Source organism: Carcharodon carcharias, chromosome 32 (assembly GCF_017639515.1).
Source record: "Carcharodon carcharias isolate sCarCar2 chromosome 32, sCarCar2.pri, whole genome shotgun sequence".
Classification (NCBI taxonomy): domain Eukaryota; kingdom Metazoa; phylum Chordata; class Chondrichthyes; order Lamniformes; family Lamnidae; genus Carcharodon; species Carcharodon carcharias.
In genome coordinates this window covers 5,527,164-5,552,697 of record NC_054498.1, presented here as the reverse complement: position 1 = coordinate 5,552,697, position 25,534 = coordinate 5,527,164, and the positions used below count along the sequence as shown (strand labels likewise).

The following is a 25,534-nucleotide window of genomic DNA, read 5'->3' as shown; positions in this document are numbered from 1 at the left end:
GTGGGACCATCTTATTAAGAGAGATTGAGGAAACTGGGCCTGAATTCTCTATAGTTTCAAAGGATGAGAGGTGATCGCATTGAAACCTACAAAATACTTAAAGGAATAGACAGGGTAGATACAGGTAAGATGTTTCCCGGGTTGGGGAGTCTAGAACCAGAGGACACAACTTCAAAATAAGGGGCAAGCCACTTAGAACTGACATGAGAAGAAATTTCTTCACTCGGAGGGTTGTGAATCTTTGGGATTCTCTACCCTACAGAGCTGTGGAAGCTCAGTAATTGAGCATATTTAAAGTAGAGATTGACAGATTTCTAATTAACAATAACGTGAAGGGTTATGGGGATAGCGTGGGTAAAAGACATTGAAGTGTTCAGTCAGGCATGATCATATTGAATGGTGGAACAGGTTTGACAGGCAGAATAGCCTTCTCCTATTCCTATGTTCCTTATGTTCTACCTCTTATCAATTCTCTCCACAGTCTCTTCTCCAAGGAGGACACCCACAGCATCTCCAATCTATCATATGGTGTGTCCTCAAGAGGGAGAAAGGGTGTACCAAAGATTCTGCACCCATGTGGACTCTACCCTAGTTGAGTTTGTAGATTCTTAAGCATGGTAATAGATTTCCATTTGTGTCAAATAGCTAGCTGACCAAAAACAATGAAACTGTTCAATACTACGATTGCCCCACGCAATCTGTCTGACCATGTGATTTTACTTGCTATAGGTTACATTAAGTTTAGGTACTATTTCCATGCTGCACTACAGACATGTTAACAGCCTCATGTTTACGAGTTTCAGAGTAACCTCCAGCTGTTTCCACAGGGGTTCTCCTGATTATCCATCGCAACTGTGGCAGAGGATCCTTAGAAACAGATATTGCTTCCCTGCCTCCACTGGGGTTTCCAAAGTTACAAAAGGTGATCAGAATTTCTGAAGTGATTTAGCCCCAGCATCTCTTCAGTACATCCAAGTCATCTGAGTTCATTAAGAAAATCAGTCCAAAGTGAGTTGACTGAGAAGGGAAGAGCTAATTCATCTGTTCAAGAAATGCCAGAGCGCTTCACAGCCAAATGAGTAAATTTTTCTGAAGTAAGCTCATACATGTAGCCAAACGCAGTAACCATAGTGTGTACAGCAAGATCCCACAAACAGCAATTGAGATAAATGGCCAGATAATCTGTCTCGACAATGGTTAATACTTGAAGACAGGCCAAGCTTAGGTGGTACATTTTCTACATATTCTTCCCTGACATTTTCTACCAAGCTCTCCAGAATGTGCTGACTCTTGCAGGGTTACAGTTCCACAAGTGCTTGGCTGTCCTCCAATTCCTCTCCAAAGTAGGTGCTATAACCATTTGAACCTAGACATTGTGTATTGACCAGGCTGAGCATCACAGCCAAGTTCAACTCTCCTCTTGTTCAAATACTTTGGACAGCGAAGAGGAACAGAAAGCCTTGACTTTGCTTTTGGCTTTGTTAGCCAACAGGTGCTGCTGAGGCCTATGACACTGTCCACTAGTGTATACTAACTCAACATGGGGGATTGAAATGTGCAGACCTAGTCTATATATCACACTGGCTACAGTGCATTGAACATTCAAGGGAGTAATAGTTTTAAATTATCATTGTGTTGCACTATTTGCCTTGCTAACTTCCTCCTTTCTGTATCTGTCGAAGAATCCTCCTGCTGTTATCTGCTCTAGTTCATGACCTCTGTGACACCTGGGAGAGACAAATCTATTCTGAAGCATCAATTTACAACTTTACTGAGTTCCTAGAAGTATTTTTTTTTAATTAATTTACAGGATGTGGGCTTCGCCCACCCCTAACTGCCCTTGAGAAGGTAGTGGTGAGCTGCCTTCTTGAACCGCTGCAGTCCATGTTGTATAGGGACAACCACAGTGCTGTTAAGGAGGGAGTTCCAGGATTTTGACCCAGCGACAGTGAAGGAATGCCGATATATTTCCAAGTCAGGATGGTGACTGGCTTGGAAGGGAATGTCCGGGTGGTGGTGTTGTGTAAATGCTGCCCTTGTCCTTCTAGATGGTAGTGTTCGTGGGTTTGGAAGGTGCTGCCTAAGGAACCTTGGTGAGTTTCTGCAGTACATCTTGTAGATGGTACACACTGCTGCCACTGTTTGTCGGTGGTAGAGGGAGTGAATGTTTGTGGATGTGGTGCCAATCAAGTGGGCTGCTTTGTCCTGGATGGTGTCAAGCTTCTTAAATGTTGTTGGAACTGCAATCATCCAGGCAAGTGGAGAGTGTTCCATCACATTCCTGACTTGTGCCTTGTGAACAGGCTTTGGAGAGTCAGAAAGTGAGTTACTCTTTGCTGGATTCCTAGCATCTCACCTGCTCTTGTAGCCACAATATTTATTTGGCTAGTCCAGTTCAATTTTTGGTCAATGGTAACCCCCAGGATGTTGATAATGGGGGATTCAGTGATGGTAATGCCATTGAATATCATGGGGCAATGGTTAGATTCTCTCTTGTTGGAATGGTCATTGCCTGGCACTTATGTGGCACGAATGTTACTTGCCACATGTCAGCTTAAGCCTGGATATTGTCCAGGTCTTGATGTAATTGTACATGGACTGCTTCAGTATCTGAGGAGTCGTGAATGGTGCTGAACATAGTGCAATCATCAGCAAACATCCCCACTTCTGACCTTATCATGGAAGGAAGGTCATTGATGAAGCAGCTTAAGATGGTTGGGCCTTGGACACTACCCTGAGGAACTCCTGCAGTGATATTCTGGAACTGAGGTGATTGACCTCCAACAACCATAACCATCTTCCTTTGTGCTAGGTATGACTCCAACCACAGACAGAGACCAATCTGCCCATTAGTGTGCCAGTTCTTTGAAAATGCCCCATTTTAGCCCCATACCCCTCACTCTTTCCACATTACCCCTTTGTCTGCTCTTTGCTTCCCCTTTCATTTGGCAATTTGTCCTACATGAGCAGGGTGGTTGAATAATGGATTGAGGTTCCATGGATGGTCAGACCACTAAAGCATAGCAATAACAAAAACTCGTGTGATATTAGGTCAAGAGTTGTTTGAAAATAAAATGGTTGGGGAAAACTGGGTTATGATGTGGGGTATGCTTCCAGACTAGAGTAACAGGATGAAAGTCTGCTGTCCGACATAAAATGAGTTTGCCCAGTCTTAATGAACCCCATAGTCAGCACCCCAGATGATGAACATGGTCAGCTTCACCTCGAAGGACGAACAAGAGTTGGCACAAGCCCATGGCACAAAATTGCCCCCAATTCTCTGCACTGTTATGTATTTTTCAGAGAGGCCATCAGGTGGCTAGTCAGGTGCTTTAAATTGGGACCGAAGCACATAGTTGAGACAGTGTAAAGGGAGCTTTACTCTGCATCTAAACTGTGCTATATCTAAAGAAGGACTGTTTGCTGCTGACACTTGTATGCCAGGAACTGAATTTCCCTACACTCACATCACTGGCCTCAATCTGCAAAAAATTCACACCAAATAAAATCTGTGGAGTAGAGCAATGCCAAAACGTTCTTTAGAATGAGTTTACAATCTTGTGAGAAATACTGAACTTTTACACAGTGACCAGGTGAATATAACTTGTAAACAATAAATCCATAAAGACTGTATAACGTGGGATACAAGGAAGGTAAAATAAGTGGATGTTTAACTAAATCATGGGAAGGAATGGGTGCCAGAAGGCAGAGTTAGTAATGTTTGACCTTCTCCCCTTTTCATTTAAATACAACCATATTAATTAAGAGCAATAGGCCACTCGGCCCCTCGAGCCTGCTCCGCCATTCAATAAGATCATGGCTGATCTGAATGTAACCTCAACTCCACATTCCCACCTACCTCTGATAATCTTTCACCCCCTTGCTTATCAAGAGTCTATCTAGCACTGCCTTAAAAAATATTCACAGATGCTACTTTCACTGCCTTTTCAGGAAGAGAGTTCCAAAGACTCACTACCATCTATGAGAAAAAAACTCATCTCTGTCTTAAATGAGCAACCCCTTATTTTTAAACAATGACCCCTAGATCTAGATTCTCCCACAAGAGGAAACATCCTCGCCATATCAACCCTGTCAAGACCCCTCAAGATCTTAAAGATTTCAGTCAAGTCACCCCTTACTCTTCTAAATTCTAGCAGATGCAAGCCTAACCTGCCCAACCTTTCCTTATAAGACAACCCGCCCAATCCAGGTATTAATGTAGTAAACTTTCTCTGATCTGCTTCCAACGCATTTACATCCTTCCTTAAATAAGGAGACCAATACTGTACACAGTACTCCAGATGTGATCTCACCAATGCCCTGTACAACTGAAGCATAACCTCCCTACTTTTGTATTCAATTGCCCTCACAATAAATGATAACATTCTATTAGCTTTCCTAATTACTTGCTGTACCTGCATACTAGCTTTTTACAATTTGCACCAGGGCACCCAGATCCCTCTGAATCTCAGAGCTCTGCAATCTCTCACCATTTAGATAACAAGCTTCATTTTTATTTTTCCTGCAAGAATGGACAATTTCACATTTTCCCACATTATATTCCATCTGCCAGGTCTTTGCCCACTCACTTAACCTATCTATATCTTTTTATAGTCTCCTTGTGTCCTCTTTATATCTTACTTTTACCTATCCTAGTGTCATCAGCAAATTTAGCAACCATACCTTCGTTCCCTTCATCCATGTCATTTATATGAATTGTAAAACCTTGAGGCCCCAGCATTGATCCCTGTTACATTTGCCAACCAGAAAAAGACCCATCTCTGTTTCCTGTTAGCTATACAATCTCCTATCCATGTCAATGTCTTACCCCCTACACCATGAGCTTTTATTTTTCGCAATAACCTTTGATGAGGCACTTTTTGAAATGCCTCCTGGAAATCCAAATACAGTATATCCACCAGTTCCTCTTTATCTACATCATATGTTATTTCTTCAAATAACTCCACTGAATTGGTTAAACATGATGACTCTGCCTGATTAGCCTGAAGTTTTCCAAATGCCCTGCTATAACGTCTTTTATAATAGCTTCTAACATTTTCCCTATGACAGATGTTAAGCTAAATGGTCTGTAGTTCCCTGCTTTCTGCCTCCCTCCCTTTTTGAATAAAGGAGTTGCATTTGTTATTTTCCAATATAAGGGAATCTATGGAATTTTGGAAATTTAACACCAACGCATCTACTATCTCACTAGCCACTTCTTTTAAGACTCTAGGGTGAAGTCCATCAGGACCTGGAGACTTGTCAGCCTACAGCTCCAACAATTTGGTGATTGTAATTTTCCTGAGTTCCTCCCTCTCTTCCATTTCCTGATTTACAGCTATATCTGAGATGTTACCTGTATCCTCTATAGTGAAGACCAATGCAAAATACTGGCTCAATTCATCTGCCATCTCCTTATTTTCCATTATTAATTCCCTAGACTCACTTTCTACAGGACCAACACGCATTCACTTTGTTAATTCTTTGCTTTTTAAAATGTCTACAGCAATTCTTACTATTTGTCTTTATATTTTTAGCTAGCTAGTCAGTGCCAAATTACACCACTTGTGTACAGAAGAGGACGATCTAAAACTAGCACAAGCTATTGTTAATATTTCTGGGCAGTGATAGGGGCTTTATTACAAGCTTAAAACCTCTGGCCTAGGCAGCATTTTTGATAAGTTGGCCAGAATTTGCATTTCTGATATCCCTCAGCAATGTCAATAGATAGCACTCTTGCCTCAAGAGTTAGAAGATTGTGGGTTGAAGCCCCAGTCCACTGAAAATCCAGATTGACAAAATCTAGGTTGACACTCTGTGTTGAACTGTTGGAGGGTCATGATAAAACATTAAACTGAGGCACCTGTCTGCCCTCCCACATCATTATTTGAATTAGAACAGCGGAGTTCTCCTGGTGGATATTTTTTCTATAACAAAAGTAACTTTAAAAAAAAACACAGATCAACTGTTCATTTATCTCATTGTTGTTTGTGGGAGCTTGCTGGGTGCAAATTGGCTGCCACACTTCCTACATTTAAACAGTGACTACACTTTGAAAGTACTTCATTGGTTGTAAAGAACTTTGTGACTTAGAAGATGCTATATAAATGCAAGTTTGTTTGCTCTTTCTTTATCCAGTGGCAGAAAGTGTGCTTGTAATCAATGAGTGAGGACAAGATCAGGTGCACTCACAATTAAATAGACACTGACACTTAGGTGGGGATCATTTTAACCTAACTCGTCTTGCAGAAACTGTACACTATTTGACATGCCACCCAACATCCCTCGGTTGGTTTCAATGGGGAGTAGAGTTGAATGGGGTGTAAAACTGGCACTGCACCCAATTCCATCAGTAGCCCAACAGGCGGGTTAGGTTTAGGTGAAATGCAGGGAATTAGCATTCCCTGTGTCTGGTATAACAAACATCAATCAGGTCATTTTCAAACCTTGTGCTCCCAGTGGGCAGCTTCACCTGCTGGAAATGCATTTCACAATCTTAAACCCTACACCACGCACCCCTGAATTTCCAGCCTGAAATTCCTGGCAGGCAAGGCCCTCCCACAAGAGTGCAAAGTTGAATTAACTCTTTCACTCAACTCACTTTATTCTGGATAGTAGGATATGGAGGAGCAGTTTGAACACTGCAGTGAACACCGGGAGTGTTTTGCAATATGCGGTAAACTTGCTCGATAACACCCAGAGCTCGGAGGAGGTTCTCACGCTGCAGTAGGCCACTGAGTCGCTGCAGCTCCTCCTCTTCAATGATATCCAATGGTTTCATGATGTCTATGGTCTCCTGTAAACGTACAACAAAAAGAAGAAAACATTTCTATTAGAAAAGGCCAAATGGGCAACTAAGTTCTGAAATTTATTTCGAGAAAAGATTTCAATAACCATCAGACTTACAGCCGTTAATGGGTGGGTCAGAAGGTGAATGGTGTTCAGATGCTCATTTCAGTCACCCTACTTTGTCTTCTGGGAAGCTGGGCTCAGCAGTAGGGACAGTACAATCAGTTTTGTTATCAGAGGAGAAAAACCAGCCCATATCCTTAATTTTAAATCGCCATTCAGTGTGCCCTGCCTACAAGTTTCTGCATGAACATTGAGTGAAGACCAAGCTTGGCAAGGTCTTCCAATATTCTCAATGCTCACCTATTAAGAATAAGCACTCAATGTGTATCAGGAAGATCTTCTGATGCTTGTGGAACTGTACTCTAATGTAAGTATGCAGCTACTGAAGGGAGGAGAGTGAGTTCAAATCCAGCAACAACTTGCATTTATACACCTTTAGTATAGTGAAGATCTCAAGGTATGTTGAGTGTTGGCCAAAGCATGATCAGAGAAATAGCTTTTTGGAAGTTTTTTAAAGGTGGAGAGAGAAAATAGCAAGGGAATAGAGATCTTGTGGTAAGGTTTCCACTGTTAGTAGCAGAAATGAAGAAATGTACAGGGAGACAGAATTGAAGAATCAAAGAACATTGGCCTTAAATGTTAGAAAAAAAAGTTAGAATTGGGTGTGGGCATTGTGGGATTTGTAAATGAGACAGAGATTTTTATTCCAGTGCATTAATAGGTAGGAAGCCAGTTGAGGTTGATAAGGACAGTGTGATGAGCAAGCTGAAGTTACTGTGGGAACAGGGGTAGAGTTTTGGATGAATTATAGCCAAAGGCAAGGACAAAGTGACAGCACAACTAAGTAGGATAAGTCTCAGTGACCAGAATAATCCCCCAACTAAGACTAGGTTACCTGAATCAATGTTAATACTTTGACAATCTTAGCTTCCTACTAAAATAAATTTTGTAGGATAGAATTATAGTGGATTGACCACAGTTCTTGTGCTCATGTGAAGGGTAAACATTAACAGTGAATAATTGAGCTGAATGGCTGGTTTCTGTGTTGTAATTGCCACGTAGTTCTATAAACCCTAAATGATTACCTATATTGTTATCAAATATGACATGATAAGATTAGGCTTTATACTGATTTACTTCCCTTTTTTTTTCACCCTGCCAATACCAAATCATGGTAGCCCTCTGACACATCTTGCAAGCACCCATTCTACAGGTGTGAGGTTACACACAAGATACTCTACTACAGAGGTCATCACAGTAAAGCCCTATATCAGGACCAGGAAGGAGCAGAGTTTTCTTCTCTCAAGTCTGGGAATACTAAAGCCATCTGGACCTTCCTTACAGCAATACAAGTTGAGATCAGTTCAGACAAGAGATGGAGCACAACAACTTCCTTGCCTATCCTGCTCAGTATCAATCTAGCTACTCTCACTCACTGAGCAATTGGAGTGGGCTAACTTTCAAAGTACTTTAATGTCGACAAGGAAAACCCACATTTCTGCAGGAAAATAATTCACGTTTGGATATTTTGAATGATTAAAGATCCATTATTGCAGCAACAAGCTGATACAACAATTGGGAATATCCAGACGAATGCAGAATTTGCAAGCCTGATTTCTATTCCCGCGCTCATCATTAGTTTGGATAATCCCTGCTCTAAAAATACCAGGTTAACAACATAAGAAAACCCAAAAGAAACTCAAGACCCTGATATTCTAAATCTTCCTTTACAGTGTGTACCTTCTTTCTGAGGCTTCTCATCATTTCTGAGCATCATTAATGTTTCAATAACAAAGTAAGAGCAAAATATTGCAACCTCACTGATTAAAGCACTTCAAGGCAATTAGGGATGGGCAACAAATGCTGGCCTTGCCAGCGATGCTCAGATCCCAAGAAAGAATTTTTAAAATTGGAAATAGCCACCTGTTTCAAAGAATTACAGAACCTGTTAACCTGTGAAAACACAGTATGTGCATCAGAAAATCACCAGCAGGGTCATTCTAGAGAAATACCAGGGACATGATCCTAATCTGTTTGGCTGAAACATTTAACTCCTTCTGTTGTCATTCCTAATATATTGCTCTTTGTTATGGAAGGCAGCACCAGCCACCAGAGGAGGCTGTCTCCCTGAGATCTTTCAGTAAACATTAAATCAGATCAAAAAAATACATTCTGAAACAATATTCAGAGTACCAAAACACTGCCATTGCAGTATCCAACCTGTTTCTGAATTTTCTCTGATGTTTTGATTGATGCAAAGCACAATTAAAACAGAAGTAGTAACTCATTGCATTCTTTTACAACATTTTTATTGATATAGGCATAGAGCTTATGCATTTGAACTAATCAGATTCGGGAGACAGATCCTGAAAAGTCAGTCGACAGAGGTGAATGGGACAGTCACTCATTGGCAACAACTGCTCTGTGACCTACAACAGAATTAAAGAGGCATCATTTAACATCTTTCACTGTACAACTTTATTCTGGCTGCTCCTTTTTTCAGAATTTTCCAGCAAATTTTGTGCTTGTCAAGGTGAGGAATGTTAATGGATGATAGGACTCCTATTTTGAGCACATAATGGCACTAACAAGAATTCCCAAGTCAGATGGAACACAGTTACATGCAGAAGTTGGCGCTGCCTATTCTGACCCATTGCCCCGATATTTCATTTTGCCAGTACCAGCCATCCTCTTTGAGTGAGATTGCCAATTTAGTGCCAAACTCTAGGCAGTCTAGGCATCTTGAGAATGCTCAAAACCCTTTGATGTCACATGCTTACAGCCAACAGATAGGGGAGATACTCCTCCTGGCTGGGTTTGAAACCCAAATCCCAGTGGGACAGAGAAGCAGCTAACCCATCGCACCCTCCATTTTGACCGGTCTTATGAAACATCATAAGTATTTATCAAAGGCATTATGAGTTGCCATCAATTTACCTACCCTCTTGAACAATCCTATGACTGGCTTGATTCTTATTTTTACAAATTAAAGAAATAAGATTAGACTTGCATTCTCCACCCCTTTGATCACAGGTTAGGGGTGGGAGAAGGATCAACTAACAGAAAGCAAGCTCCACTGATATAGGAAAGAACTCCTAGTACAGCAGTCACCAAACTATAGTCACATGCTGTAGGTCAGCCATGACCTCTTGTCAACACAATCCTATTAGTTATTAATATCCACTAATTTGTTCTGTTTGAATCTCCTTGGTGGATAACTCCCGGATCAGAATAACAAGATCTGTTGGTACCATCAACTTGTGAATTAATGGGAACATGGATTTAAGCTTTGTGCGAGGAGGTTCAGGCTCCATGTATGCACATTGGGGCCCATAGAGACAAAGCTTGGATCTTCCTGTCCTGGGAGTAAATGCAAGACCTGGTGCATAATTAGCCATCCAACCCATTCAATCTTCGATCTCTTGTGGAGTCAGCTGGTTTCAGTGCACTTGTGGGTACAATTGACCCAAGCACCATGAGGTAAGGAAGGGAAAAAAAAGACACCAAGGGTTCCTGCTCCTGATTGGTCTCTAGTGACTGCTGCTGAAAAGTGAATAGGAATAATTTTGCTGTGACAAGCAACCACCTTCCCAATATGCAACCCTCCACCAATGTGAAAGGATGGCTGGTGGGGAAACAAGTCAAATTCTCTACACGCACGCTTAATGACACCTTTAATGTCCAAACGACACAGTGTAATCAAATGCATGGGACCAGCAGAGTCTTAATGGAGCATATTGTAGGGAAACTGAGTGAAGGTTCAGGTGTCAGAGGGAATTGGACTTGGAGGAGGCAAAGTAACTATAACAGATATCACCTGACGACTAAGGCAAACTTGCATTTACGCAGCACCTCTCACAGCCCCAGAACATCCCAAAGCGCTTTACAGTCAATAACGTATTTTTGAAATGTAGTCACTGTTGGAATGTAGGAAATGCAGCAGCCAATTTGTGCACAGTAAGCTCCCACAAACAGCAACATGTTATTGATTCAATAATCTGGCTTTTAGTGATGAGGACACTAAGGATAACTCCCATGCTCTTTTTCAAAAACAGTACTGGAGATCTATTGTGTCCAGCTGAGAGAGTAGACATTGGTTTAATGTCTTATTTGAAGGACGGCACTGCTGACATTGTAGCACTTGCTCAGTATACACTGGGGAGACAGCCTGGATTTTGTGCTGAAGTCTCTGTATTAAGGGCTTGAACTCACGACCTTCTGACTCGAAGGTGAGAGTATTACCCACTGAGCCGCAACGGCTGGTGTGTGTTGTGACTTGGGAGAAGGTGAGCTCGAAGCAAAAGGAGAGCCAACATGACGCCCTGCAGCTAGAATGCAAGGGTCAGCACTTCCAGTGACCTGCTCATCCCTTCCTCTGAATAGTTAGGCAACGTGTTCTGTATTTACCTCATTACTTCTTTCACCACTTCATTAATTTTCCATGAAATGACATTGAAACCATTCAGCCAATTTTTATATCAATGACATGATGATAATGCAGATGCAGAAGTGGTTATAAAACCACACAGCCAAATGAGTTGAATTGAATTCCCAACACAATAGTTGCCTTTCATTCATTAATCACCCAACTGTCAACCATGTGCCTTTCTTATAAGAAGGTTTCCTAATGCTATAACTCCTGTGAGGTGAGCGAAGCTGGTAGAATGCTGCTGGTTGCTACTGTTCACATAGGCAGCCTTGACATGCTTGTGGCTGGTGACTCCTGGGTGGTTCAGCCCCTCAGGTCCCAGGTAGGTGCCTGAGCACTCTGCCCCAGCAAACTCTCTGGCATCATGGCTGGTTGAAAGCATAACAAAGGAGCACATGTGCTGATATTCTGAGAGAAGGCAACATGTACTGCATCCATCGCATTACAGGCACTCCCTGGGGTAGAGGAACTCATCATTTCCACCAATCGGGAGAAGAGCAGACTGCAGAGAGCCAGTGACTCCTTGAAAGCCCCTCTCTATTCAGCCCATCAATCCTTCCAGATGGATATCTTTCTCTCTCTCCAAGATGGAGCCTGGTGGCTGCATGATGGCTATTCAGCTTCCACCAAAGCTCCAGAGGGTAGCAATGCTAACTCTCTTGAAGGCCTGGGTGTACCGTTCCTGAAGGTGGTCAACGAAGAGTGCTGATGCCATGTGAAATGAAATGAGAAGCAGACTTCTCCATGCCTCCAGTCACTGTGCTGAAAGAACATTCACAAGTCTCCCAATACCTGCTTCATTTTCTTGGCTGGGTCCCTGAGCTTCTGTCCCACCCAGAAGAGCTGTGCATGGACTTCACCCAGCGAGCAGGACTGATTCAGTGCTGTTCTTGCCACCTGCACCTCCTACTGCTCACTTCTGCTGGGTCTTTCACCAGGAACTGACTGTTGTGGGTAGCTCTCTAACCCATGCAGAGTATGTCTGAGTTAGTGCCTGGGAGTGATGGAACACGCAACACTGCAACCTGTAGAGGACTGTCCTCCTCCAAGGTATGTTCTGTAGGTTCCAAGTGCTAAGAATGTCCTAGAGGAAAGAGAAAAGCAACAAAAGTTAGGATAGCCCCAACAGGCTGGACATTAGCAGGTGACAGTCATGTCAATGCAACATGATGTTGTGAAGGGTCACGAGGTGAAAGAAAAGATGCAAACCATTTGCAGATACCCTGCTTAGTTAAGCTGCCAGTCTTATCTCCCACGAAGTTCATGTTTTTGACTAGACCACTAAAGTCCAGGGCTTTGTGCTCTGCTTGGGTGAGAGCTGCGATGTTGAGTACTCCTGCAGTGATGCTCCTTCCTTTGCTATTATGTGCTGCTTTGGTCTGCAGAAAGAGTAGACAAATCTTAGTGAGCAATTGTTGGAAAGCTAAATGGAAACATATAGGGTTTGTGCATTTGGTGAGAGCTGGAGATGGATCAAGGTGGAATGAGGATGGGGAGGTGATGAATGTAAAATGAAGTGTGTGGAATGTGAAATGGGGCAAGGAGTGCTTAGAGGAGTGGATGCTTGTCCAAGTGCTAGGACATGAGAAGAGAATGCTATTCGTGTGTGTGGTGCAAAGAGAGAAAAGGAAAAGGTGAGTATATTTGGAATGAGAAAGAGAAATGTTACAGTGTGCCCATGTGAGTGTTCTGAAGAATGCGATAGAGGGGAGGGGGTGTGATGGGGAGAACGAAGAGCTATACTCACCCAAGGTGTTCTTTGTTGGCTTTATATAAGGTATTGCTATTTTTCTTTATTGCCTTTACGTGGAAGTATAATAGGATATTGTCACATATCCTCAACTTTTAGTACAAGTTTGAGGAGTAGGAAACATTGATAACTTCTGGTTAATACTCTGAATTGAATCAAATAAATTAGATAATAAAACACTACCCCTTAAAAGCAATGAGTATGAGATGTATGCATTAATGATTTTTAGATTCTTCAGGAGATCGCAGCTTGGTTGATCCTGTAGCTTATACTAACCTTAATCACAGTAGCTCAATACAGCCAAAGGAGCTTCAAACCTGGTAAAGGTAGCAAATTTCCTTCCCTGAAGGATATTATTCAACCAATGGGTTTGAACGTAATTACATGGCCACCATTACTGACACTAGCTTTTTACTCCAGATTTATTTAAGGAATTGAATTTAAACCATTCTTTCTTTTGGGATTTGAACTCATGCCTCCAGATCATTAATCCAGGTCTATGGATCACTAGTCCAGTAAAATAATCACTATGCCACTGTTCCCAATGAAAAATAAAAATATCTTAGCTCAGCTCATGGATGGTTATTAATGTTGTTCTCTGCCTGATCATGTATAGCCATTGTAGTATGATTACTAATGATAAGCTGATAAGTGTTTTAAATGCTTACTATGGTTACTTAATCTGGTAGACCTACACTTTAGTGTGAGATCATTGAAGCTCTTCCTACACTGAAACCAAGTCCTAGGAATAATGTTGCTGGCATTAACCTCTTAGCCATCTTCCTCCAGGCTGAATGCATAGTGGCCCTGGGATGCTCATGTGTATGTCACGAAGCAGTATCTCCTTCCTTGCTCTGACCTGTATCAGGAATTCCATCAGAAAACTTTAGAGAGGGGGCAGAGATTATAGTGGGCAGCCTGTCAATCATTTTAAAATAAGGCATGGGTGTCAAAAATCACTCAGGCTTCACAGTGGTGACAAAATAAGGGCTTCCTGCTCGCCTCATGCCTTACCTGTCTGAACCCCACCTACATCAAGCAGATCACAGACACTCAATGGCTAGAGTCACCTGTGAAGAATGGCCTCATGTGCCAGGACTCCACATGGCACCTGGTTTCTATTGTCAAACATGGGTCAGCACATTCAGGGGAGGTGAAGAGGACTATTAACTCCAAACCATTTCTGCCACATCACCACTTTTCAAACTGAACGGATTGTCAGAAGGCACATTTAGGTCACAAATTCCTCTGTGCCGTTTTCAACAGATTGGTTAATGAAATTCCAGGGTTAGTTAACTTAGCAGAGTGGTTAACACAGAGAGGAACTTCTATGCCTTTCAGCATCCAAGTACAGGGCCTCAGGAACTTAACCCTAGATATTTTAAATACTCTTAGTACAGTTCCTCCAGTAGATGGACAGCAGTTGAGTGAAATATGATGTTGCAGTAATTGGAAACAGTACCTCCTTCTTTAACTTCTTGAAGAGTGAGTCACCACGGGGTTTTCTGGAGAGTAGATCCAGTGTTGGGGGCTCGCCCCCTGACTCCCCTTGTAGGCCACTGTCCTTCACTTCCTTCTTCTTCCCTTTCCCCGACAGCTCCTTTGGTTCGTTTTTCATTCGGATTTCCTCCAATTGCTGCCTGGTCACAAAGCATCCAATAACTGATCAATCAACATGCACCCAGCTCAAATGTAGGCAGCATCAGCTCTTAGATATCACACACACATTCCAAGTACCAACTACCAGTGAAGACCTTGCGCCAGTTAATCCCAGCCAGTGTGTCTGAAGACTCAGAATTGACCCCGGCATTTATGGATTAAGAGCTGAGAAAACAAAAACACAGCCAGGATTCCAACTCCTGATCGCTCCTGTGGGAACATGTGCCTACTTGGGCATTAAACAGGGACAGGAGGTACTGCTTCAACAGCTGAACAGCTGCTATGTACATATCTAAGTTTACGAATGAAAAAGTGACCGTATGGGCAAGATCCCAGAGAAAATCAGATGCAAATAGAACCAGATCAAAGGACAAATCACAAATCATAAACTTGAAAGTAGGTAACAAAGCAGAGCTGTCACGCCAAGCACTCTTTCTTGTAAATTACAATATACTTCATGCTTGTACAGATATTTGTAATATAGATAAATGTAACAATATAAACTTAGATAGGAGCTATGCTGAACAAGGCTGCTGCGTGGTAAAAGGACCTGGGTGTTACTATCCATTAATCATTGAAGGTTCAGTCACTGCTGTGAGATATTGCAAAAGCAAGTAGATCATTAGGATAGGGCAATTAGGGAAATGCTGGCCTAGCCAGGAATGGCAACATCCCATGAAGGAATTTTTAAAAATTAAATATAAGAAATACTATCTCATATCTGTACCAGGACTTATAACCAATGCAACCTCCATCCACAACAATGACTATCATGTGGTCCCTGCTTGGTTGTGACTGGTTCTCTGCCCAGGTACCCACAATCCATACCTAGCACATTCTTCCCTTGCCCTGGAAGCGACTGTCTCCTGAAAGAGCGATCCGCTTTGTTTAAAGAAATTATCGTATTTCTGAGAGTCGGACCTTGGGTAAATCCGACGGAATCCTCCCAGGTGTTCCTTTTCATAGTTTTCCACCTGCTGCAGCCAGGCTAACTGGTGGTTTTCGTACTGCTCGCGTCTGTGTAAGTAACAGACATAAAAATCAGGACAGGATTAATTGGATATTTTAGCATTCCCACTAATATTACACCTCTGTAAAGTGCTTTGGGATATTTTTTCCAAGTTAAAGACGTTTGTAAACGCAAGCTGTTGTGCTATTAAAGGAAGAGTTTTATTCACTCTAACCAGAAAGCCATGTGATCAACCGCAGGACTTAGTCAAATTAGCTAATCTCAGCTGGGACAGCATCCAAGACGTGCTGAGATTATGGCTCTGGGGTTGCAAAGGATGGGTCTGGCATGCTGCTGCGGAACACTATACTTCAGTTGGTCCGGGCCACACCATCTGTCCTTTGTAGAAAGGTTTGTGCAGAAAAGCACCGTTGACCTCAAGTCCATCAAGCAGTGGTCCGCACAGAACTTGCTCAAAGTCCTGCAGGAAAAATAGACAGTGGATCCAGTTAGATGGTTCCTTGAGCAGACTGTCAATGTAATTTGACAGAACACCTCATCATCAGAACTTTCAAACAAGTACCAAGAGGCAGTTTGGCTGGTGCTGACTTCCCCATCAGAACCCTCATGCACACCTGAAGTCTCACTGCCCTCGAGGCAGCTGCAATGGTGAAGAGAATGTTGCCCATCTCCTTCTGGAATGTGCCTTTGCAGAGAATGTTTGGAAAGAGATCCATTGGTTTTTGTCAATGTTCATTCCAAGTAACTGCGCAACACAGGACTTTATGCTCTAAGGCCTGTTCCCAGGGATGCACAAGATAAACATAACTGCTGCCGGAGGACCATCAACTTGGCGAAAGATGCTCTTTGGTCTGCCCAAGATTTATTGGTTGCCCATGTGGAAGGAGTTCTCCATGACCCAGTGTTGCAGACTGGCTCATTCCAAGATTCAGGACTATGTACAGAGGGATGCACAAAAGCTTGGGACAAATGCCATAATGTCTCAATGTGGAAAGGCCACAGTCTAGGGCCATCCCACCAAACAACGGGTTGGAACTTGTATAACACCCCCTTAAGCCCTATGTAGTAGGGAATATTTTTAAATGGGATGAAAATGAAATGTCTAAATAAGATGTGACTGTATGTATAGTGAGTTACCTCAGAGTGCCATGTACTGTATTGAAAGAAAGCAATCTGTATTTCACTTTATGTAATGTCACATTTGAACTGTTCTGTAACATACTTTTACAAATTATTGTGACTAAACTATAGTTTTTTTTAAAAATCTCACCATTGGCCTCAGTGCCCCTGGACTGGGAGGAAGGGTAAAACTGGCCAGAGTTCCTGGTTTTGATCATTATCCATTGACCCTTGCTTGTATGTTGACCCTTATGTGGAACAGCTCACTGGCACTCACTGTGTGGGCTGACGGTTAAAGAGGGAAACTGAGAATGGAATCTTAATCATTAAAATTTATTTTTTTTTGGAATTCAGGTTGCTGGGTAGATCAGGAGGGTCCCAGGTTAAATCCGTGGTCTGTACAGGTTGGGTGGAAGTAGGATCGCTGCAAGTGAACTTAGCTCCTGGAGTTGAAGAGCAAGAGTTTTCCAATCTGAGGATTTATCAGTGTAATCCAGTGTATGTAAGTGACATCAGAAGAGGACAGGATCAGGGTCGCTAATCATTGCTCTCCTCCACTAGAACACGGACATGTACTTCTGATCCTTTTGTGTTCAGGCTATCATCGAAATAACAAGAATATTTTCCCTGCTCGAAAGAAAAGTTCAAAGGAAAATCTTCTATTGTTGAATAGTTTGTTTTTTACTGAGGACACTTTGGTTATTTTAGTGATCTATAGATCCAGAGAACGAGTTCAAATCCCACCGTGGGCAGTTTGAGAATTTTGAGTTCAGTTTAAGCAATCTGGGAACAAAAAACTGGCACCAGTAAAATGAATCTGTCAGATTGTTATTAACACCCAATTAATGTCTCCTTAGAAAAGAAAACCTGCCATTCTTACCCAATCTGGGCCTATAACTCTAGTCCCACAGGGTTGGCTGTTTGGTTAACTATTTACTGGCCACAAAAGTGGCCTAGCAAATCACTTGACTGTGTCAGACTGCTAGTGTTTCAAGAAAGCTGCCCATCACCATCTTCTCAAGAGCAACTATGCCAGCCTTGCCAGCTTGATCAAAAAGATGGGTTTTAAGGAATATCTCAAAGGAGGAGAGAGAGGCAGAGAGGTTTAGGGAGGGCATTTCAGAGCTTAGAAACTAGATAGCTGAAGGCATGGTCTCCAATGATGGGACAAAGGAACTCCAGAATGCACAAGAGGCCAGAATTGTACAGTATACCATTGGGCACCACTTCCTCTACCTTAATTCACGAGTTGTCTGACGGTTCCACAAGCGCTCCTGTACCCTGCGCCTCTCCTCCTCTGCTGCCTTTTGCTTGTCACTTGCTCCAAGATTTATCAGACAAATAGTGTCATACAGCAGATGGTCTTTCACCTCTCGGTCCAGCTTTGAATCTGTAGTGAAACTGGGGGAGTGGTTCACCTGGAAAGCAAAATGTATGATGTGTTGGTATGAAACAGAAGCTAATTGTTATTTGAATATATTTGTCCAAAAACACAGGTCTATTCCAATACTTGTTTGTCAAGGGGACTCTATACAGCACTGTGGGGAAATGACTGCCTGGTGTGACAATAAGGTAAACAAATTGATATTTAGCATGCAATAAATTAATTGATTTCATTCAGGGCAGTGAATGAATAACTACAATTCACTTTAATTTGTCTAAATCACTAAGGAAATAAATTAAAGGTCTTGCTTCTGATGCACTATTCAGTGCTTTTCTGCTGGAAAGCACTGTGCATGAATGCCAGAAGCTGAAGTGGACTACAGCAGCAGGACAGAGGCTGGGTAGTCTGTGGGGATTGACATACCTCCTGAACCCTTCAAAGCCCCTCCACAACTGCAGTCTGGAGTAAAATGGAATACTTTCCACTGGTCTCGATGGATGCAGTCACAACTCCTGAGAGGCACAGCAACATCCTGGACAGAGTAGTTTGGGTTTTTGCCCCCTTCCCCACTCCCCCCCACACACAAGGTTCAATATCCACCCCAACCTTGCCGTTACCATTAACATGTTGTGGCCTAAATGAAGCACAGTAACAACTTGCTAAGGGTACTTTGGTAAAAAGCACCCTGCACAAAAATGAAATATCATCATAATATGAGGACCCGGTCTCTCTTTCTGGCCCCCCAAAAAAAAACCTTTAAATATCAGCTTTACTCAGTGGGTAGGCACTCAGTCAAGAGTTTGCGGGTCAAGTCTTGCTTCAGATACTTCAGCATGTAACCCAGGGACCCTGCACTGTCAGAGGTGTTTGCCTTCAGATAAAATATTAAGCTGAGGTTCCATTAGGTGGTTCTGGTGGATGTTAAAGAACTCCTGCCACTTAGAGAAAGAAGTCCAGAGGAGTTTCCCAACATCCCCAAAAGCAGATGAACTGGTCATTCGTGTTATTTTTTCTTTGTGTGCCTATGCAAATTGCTTGTTATGTTTGATATTGTGGCAGCAGTGACCACACTCCAGAATTAATTAGCTCGGAAGATAGGACGTAGAAACAGGAGTAGGCCATTCGGCCCTATGAGCCTGCTCTGCCATTCGGTAAGATCATGGCTGATCTGGTTGTGGCCTCACTCCACTTTCCAGTCTGCTCCCCATAACTCTTGACTCCCTTGTCAATTAAAAATCTATCTAACTCAGCCTTGAATAAACTCAATGACTGTGATTATGAAGTACTTTGGAACAAAATGTGAGCATGATTAGGTGCTATATAAATTTCTATATTCATACAGCATAATGTATGCTATATTCTTTCTTTCACTATTAGCTCCTCAAGCATTCTGTATTTTTCAGCAGCCTTTTGATACCACAGAGATAAAAACAAAAAAAACTGCGGATGCTGGAAATCCAAAACAAAAACAGAATTACCTGGAAAAACTCAGCAGGTCTGGCAGCATCGGCGGAGAAGAAAAGAGTTGACGTTTCGAGTCCTCATGACCCTTCGACAGAACTTGAGTTCGAGTCCAAGAAAGAGTTGAAATATAAGCTGGTTTAAGGTGTGTGTGTAGGGGGGCGGAGAGATAGAGAGAGAGAGAGGTGGAGGGGGGGGTTGTGTGGTTGTAGGGACAAACAAGCAGTGATAGAAGCAGATCATCAAAAGATGTCAACGACAATAGTACAATAGAACACATAGGTGTTAAAGTTAAAGTTGGTGATATTATCTAAATGAATGTGCTAATTAAGAATGGATGGTAGGGCACTCAAGGTATAGCTCTAGTGGGGTTTTTTTTAAATAATGGAAATAGGTGGGAAAAGGAAAATCTTTATATAAAGATTAGAGCTATACACTAGAGCTATACCTTGAGTGCCCTACCACCCATTCTTAATTAGCACATTCATTTAGATAATATCACCAACTTTAACTTTAACACCTATGTGTTCTATTGTACTATTGTCGTTGACATCTTTTGATGATCTGCTTCTATCACTGCTTGTTTGTCCCTACAACCACACAACCCCCCCCTCCACCTCTCTCTCTCTCTATCTCTCCGCCCCCCACACACACACCTTAAACCAGCTTATATTTCAACTCTTTCTTGGACTCGAACTCAAGTTCTGTCGAAGGGTCATGAGGACTCGAAACGTCAACTCTTTTCTTCTCAGCCGATGCTGCCAGACCTGCTGAGTTTTTCCAGATAATTCTGTTTTTGTTTTGATACCACACCTTGTTCATTGTTTCACCCACCTCCAGGAGCCATGGTTTCAAATTGCGATCCATTAGGATATCAAATCCTAGTATCTCAAAGCAGGCACTGCCAAAGAGATGATTGGAAAAACAAGTCCGATAATTGTGCTTTAGGATCGGATAGGCGGAAACTAGAGTCTTAATGATGACGTCTTCAATGTCTGCCCAAACCTTTGTTGTGTTGTGCCCATGCTGCTCCAACCATTTGTTAAATGAAGACAGTTTTCTGAAACAGAACACAGTATGAATGGACTAATACAGGGATAGATAGCTACTGTATTGATTTTAATTAATACATCAGATATCAAGGCATATGTTTATAAATTACCACCCAGGCAAGAATCTGGTGATGCAGAACCACATGTTATAGAGAGTGTCCAATTTTCACTTCTGTCCTTGTATAGTGGACTAAATCAACACTGCAACATCTGTGTCAGTTGAGGAATGTTTTCAAGCCCTTGCAATTGAATGAGCTGTTCCTGCCTGTTGAAGGTGGCGAGGTTTCAGTAACTGGCGCCATGTAGTAGCTTTGAAATGGGAAGAGGAAGGTACGTTGTTTCACCAACCAGCACAACTGAGTTTGGATTAGGGTTGCCAACCCTCCAGGAGTGGGCTGGAGTCTCCAAGAATTGAAGATCAATCTCCAGGAGGATGCTGTGCGCAATCCTGGAAGATAGTCATCGGGACATTAAAAAAGATTGTTTTCCTTTGACATTTTCTTTGAGCATTTCTCTTTACCAGGTATAACAGTATTAAAAATGGGGGAAAAGGCTGTTTGGCTGACAGTCTAGCGTTATCCAATTGGGTTATGAGTCTTTTTGCTTTCCAATTGGCGTGGAAAGGCAGTGCATCACAAGGATGGATGTGTTGGATGACTGGAGCATGGGGGAAGACACTTAATCATAGTTGGCAGCCCTAGTTTGAGTATTGAAAATCCTGACTAAAGATAGTGACTATGGCACCAGATTTATACCAGAAGTAGAGTTCCTTTCAGGTTGGAAAAGTAATTAAGTACCAAGGATTCCCACCAAACCAGCAAGCCTCCCAATTGATGCTTGGTCCCACATGCTTCAATCCAGTGAAAGGTTTCAGTTACATGGAGAGGCTAGAGAATCTATAATTGTCTTTCTTAGAGTAGAAGAGGTCAATGGGAGATTTGATAGAAGTGTTCAAAATCATTAAAAGTTTTGATAGAGTAAATAAGGAGAAGGTTGTTCCAGTGGCATAAGAATCGCAAACCAGAGGACACAGGTTTAAGGAAATTGGCAAAAAAAACAGAGGTGACATGATCGTTTTTTTCCCCCACACAGTAGGTTATGCTGATCTGGAATGCATGGTCTGTTTCGGTGGTAGAACTAGGTTCAAAAATAACTTTCAAAACAGAATTAGATAAATACTTAAAATGGAAAAATTTGCAGGGTTGTGGGGAAAGAGCAGAGGAGTGGGATTAATTGGATAGCTTTAAAAAGAGCCAGCATAGGCACAATGGGCTGAATGACCTCCTTCTGTCTATTACATTCTGGGTGCAGTCATGCACCATCTTAACCCATCATTAGGGCAACATTTATAGGATCTTTATGATACATTTACTGAATACTGAATGTGGCAAAAGATTGTAGGTATACCGGTAGATTTTTCCTTCCAACCTACTAAATGTACCTTTTGCTGCTCCCGTCCCCATCTCTGACAAAGTTCTTGCTGTGCTTGTTGATGGCATAATTTGTCAAGTGCATGCAGATGTCGTCCTGTCATCAACAAATAAAACACTTCAATGGTTTGGGACATGGTGACAAAAGCTCCCTCCAAAGTCTCATCCCTCCTATCTATGTACATATGTCCCTCCAGCCCTACAACCCTCTGAGACCTCTTCACTCTTCCCATTCTGGTCCCTTGCCCATTTTTCATCATTTTACCATTGGTGGCCGTGCCTTCAGCTGCCTGGGTCCTAAACTACAGAATTCCCTTCCTAAACTTCTCTGGCTCTCGCTCTCTCTCACCTCTTTTAAGGCACTCCTTAAAAATGAACTCTTTAACAAATTTTTGGTTATCTATTCGAATACTCCTTTAGGTGGTACATTGTTGAATTTTACCTGATAATGCTCCTGTCAAGTATCACTATGTCAAAGGGGCTGTGTACATTTAAATTGTTGGTGTAGATAAATACAGGGATACATGCCTAAAGGGCCACCATTTTGTAGAAACATCAATTTAAATTTTTTAATGATTCAGATCTGAGCTGCATTATTTCATAAATACCTCTGGTAAACATCAACAGCTTTAATGTAAGTCACTCCCCTACAGCCACCATGTAGTAAGTCACTCCCCTACATGTAGTAAGTCACTCCCCTACAGCCCCTACATCAACAGCGTTAATGTAAGTCACTCCCCTACAGCCACCGTGCCTAAACATTTTCCTTCTCCTGAAAGCACCATGCTATCGAGAGGTCATGATTTATTATTAGGCTGTTGAGGTATGGTAATAAAATAGAATATCTCACCAAAACTACTACAGTAATTTACTTTTAGGTACCCACTGTGACTCAGTCGAGAAATACACTGCCACATGTAGTCCTGAGCCAAATGGAACTGATGAGGAATCAAGTTTGACCACTGATCTGTATTGAGTTAGATGATGTCAACTGGAGAAACTATTGAAATTGGCCTCAGTAGCCTCAGACTGAGCAGGGAAATAAATCAGCGAGGGTTCCTGCTCCTGTGACTCCTGCTGCAAGTAGCTACATAGACACTGGGTAAAGACAAAGACTATATCCTATCTAAGCCAGGGTTTGCCCTTGTGGGTCACATTGGTGCATAGACTTAGACATTAGGGGTCATGTATAAAGTTTGAATCTATGTTTCCATTAATCTTCATAGGATATGGATAGGTTAAGTGGGTCAGCAAAAATTTGGCAGATGGAGCATAATGTGGGAAAGTGTGAGGTTGTCACATTGGCAGGAAGAAGAGAAACGCAGAAATTTATTTAAATGGAGAGAGACTGTAGAATGCGCAGTACAGAAGGAACCGGGTGTCCTTGTACATGAATCACAAAAAGTCAGCGTGTGGGTACAGCAAGTAATTAGGAAGGCAAACAGAATGTTGGCCTTTATTGCAAGGGGGGTGGAGTATAAAAGTAGGGAGATCTTGCTACAGCTGTACAAGCCATTGGCGAGACCATTTAGAGTATTGGAGGGATATAGTTGCATCGGAGGCAGTGCAAAGAAGATTCACTCAGCTGATTCCTGAGATGAGGGGTTTGTCTTATGAGGAAAGGTAAAGCAGTTTGAACTTATTGAAGTTTAGAAGAATGAGAGGTGATCTTGTTGAAACATGTAAGATTCTGAAGGAGCTTGACAGGATAGATGCTGAGAGGCTGTCTCCTCTCGTGGAGGAATCTAGAACCGGGGGCAGAGTTTCAAATTAAGGGGTCTCCCATTTAAGATGGAGGTGGGGAGGAATTTCTTCTCTTAGAGGGTTGTTAGTGTTTGGAATTCTCTTCCCCAGGAAGCAGTGGAGGCTGGGTCATTGAACATATTCAAGGCTGAATTAGACAGGTTTTTGATTGAAAAGGGAGTTAAGGGTTATGGTGGGGATGCAGGCAGGAAAACAGATTTATGGCCACATCAGATCATCCATTATCTTACTAAATGGCAGCGCTCGAGGGGCCAAATGTCCTATTCCTGCTCTCATTTCCTCTGTTATGTCCCAAGTTGCTGATATTAATAGTTTTTTTTTGTGTAGGATTCATCCACCAACATGACAACAGTGCTAAGAACAGGCCTTTCCCAACCTCCAGGCTCATGGGATGAACCAATAAGTGAGAAATAAAAAAAAGGCTGGAATTTCCATGTGACCCACAGCTGAGTTCTAGCACTCTGGGCAACACTCACATATGAAGGATGATCACTGAGTGAGGGACTGAAGGTAGGTAGCTGGCACTTGTAGCACTGGACCCTAGCCAGAGTAGCAGTTTCAAGACAGGAAGGGAGAAAAGGAATGAGAGAAAAACAAAAGAACAGGCTCGACATTCCCCCACCACAATGTCAGCCATGGCTCAGTGGAACACTGCCGTCTCTGAGTCAGAAGCTTGTGACTTTGAGCCCTACTCTAGATAGAAACTTGCGCACATAACCCAGGCTGGCACAACCAGTGCAGACAGTGCACAGCGCAGGAGTGTTGCGCTGTCTGAGGTGCTGCCTTCCAGGTGAGACATTTGCCATCTCAGGCGGATGTAAAAGATCCCATGGCATTATTTCAAAGAAAAGCAGGTGTGTACTGGACTAACTTATTCCTCAACGAACATCTGAAAACAGACAATTTAGTCATCACCACATTGCTGTTTGTGGGATCTTACTGTGCAAAAACTGGCCACCACCTTTCCTACATCACACCAGTAACTACACTTCAAAAGTATTTAATTGGCTGTAAAGCACTTTGGGACGCCCTGAAGTCACGAAAGGCTCTACATAAAGTAAATCTTTCTTTCTTGCCGCTATGTTAGTTTACTAGTGAAAAAGGGCCGATTGAACATCCAGAAGATGCAGAGGACAGAAATTATAGAGGTGTATTCAGATATAATAACAATAATCTTGCGATAATACAGGAAGTAAAGTTACCAAGTTACTGTTAGAGGGATCACTGTACTTGCTGGTTGCAAACCTTGCCAGACCCTCGTTGTAAATATAAATTCGAAAGGGATCGCAGGATGTAACCAAGACGTAGATACGGAGGTCAAATTTGAAACCATCTATGAGGAAAGGCTGTGAAAGGGAAATTGAAGGCTACATTAGGCAAGCTATACAATACTTGTCATATCTCATAAATCATCTTCACACCAAGGCATGGGGTATATAGCTATATCAGTGGAATACAAATCTACTGGAATTATGTTGAGGCACTAAGAAACACCAGTCTGATAGCAAAGGAGTATTGTGTACAGGTCTGATGGCCGTGCTGTAAAAGGAATATGCAAGCACCAGGGAGAAGGGGGTGGGGGGTGCCTAGATGGACAGGGTTAAAAAATGTTAAATGGTGAGCAATGTCTGGAATAACCTGCCTGGAGTAAGGACACAAACTTT

The 25,534-nt window shown here is 42.3% G+C and overlaps 1 protein-coding gene across 5 annotated transcripts in view; it reads right to left on the bottom strand.

The window, feature by feature from the left end:
• The window catches only part of ttll6 (tubulin tyrosine ligase-like family, member 6), a 47,352-nt gene that overhangs the window by 6,815 nt on the left and 15,003 nt on the right, over window positions 1-25,534 (bottom strand). For 3 of the 5 annotated variants that reach the window (XM_041178654.1, XM_041178657.1, XM_041178653.1), the window contains 7 exons: window positions 25,073-25,216; window positions 22,118-22,203; window positions 20,459-20,684; window positions 18,016-18,197; window positions 15,519-15,707; window positions 14,494-14,671; window positions 6,602-6,796 (listed from right to left, as the gene is read on the bottom strand). In XM_041178654.1, coding sequence (XP_041034588.1) covers window positions 6,602-6,796; window positions 14,494-14,671; window positions 15,519-15,707; window positions 18,016-18,197; window positions 20,459-20,684; window positions 22,118-22,203; window positions 25,073-25,216 — 1,200 coding nt within the window. Of the gene's footprint in view, window positions 1-6,601; window positions 6,797-9,144; window positions 12,366-12,490; window positions 12,661-14,493; window positions 14,672-15,518; window positions 15,708-18,015; window positions 18,198-20,458; window positions 20,685-22,117; window positions 22,204-25,072; window positions 25,217-25,534 lie in introns of those variants that run through there. The other 2 variants (XM_041178655.1, XM_041178656.1) reach the window with 2 other exon arrangements.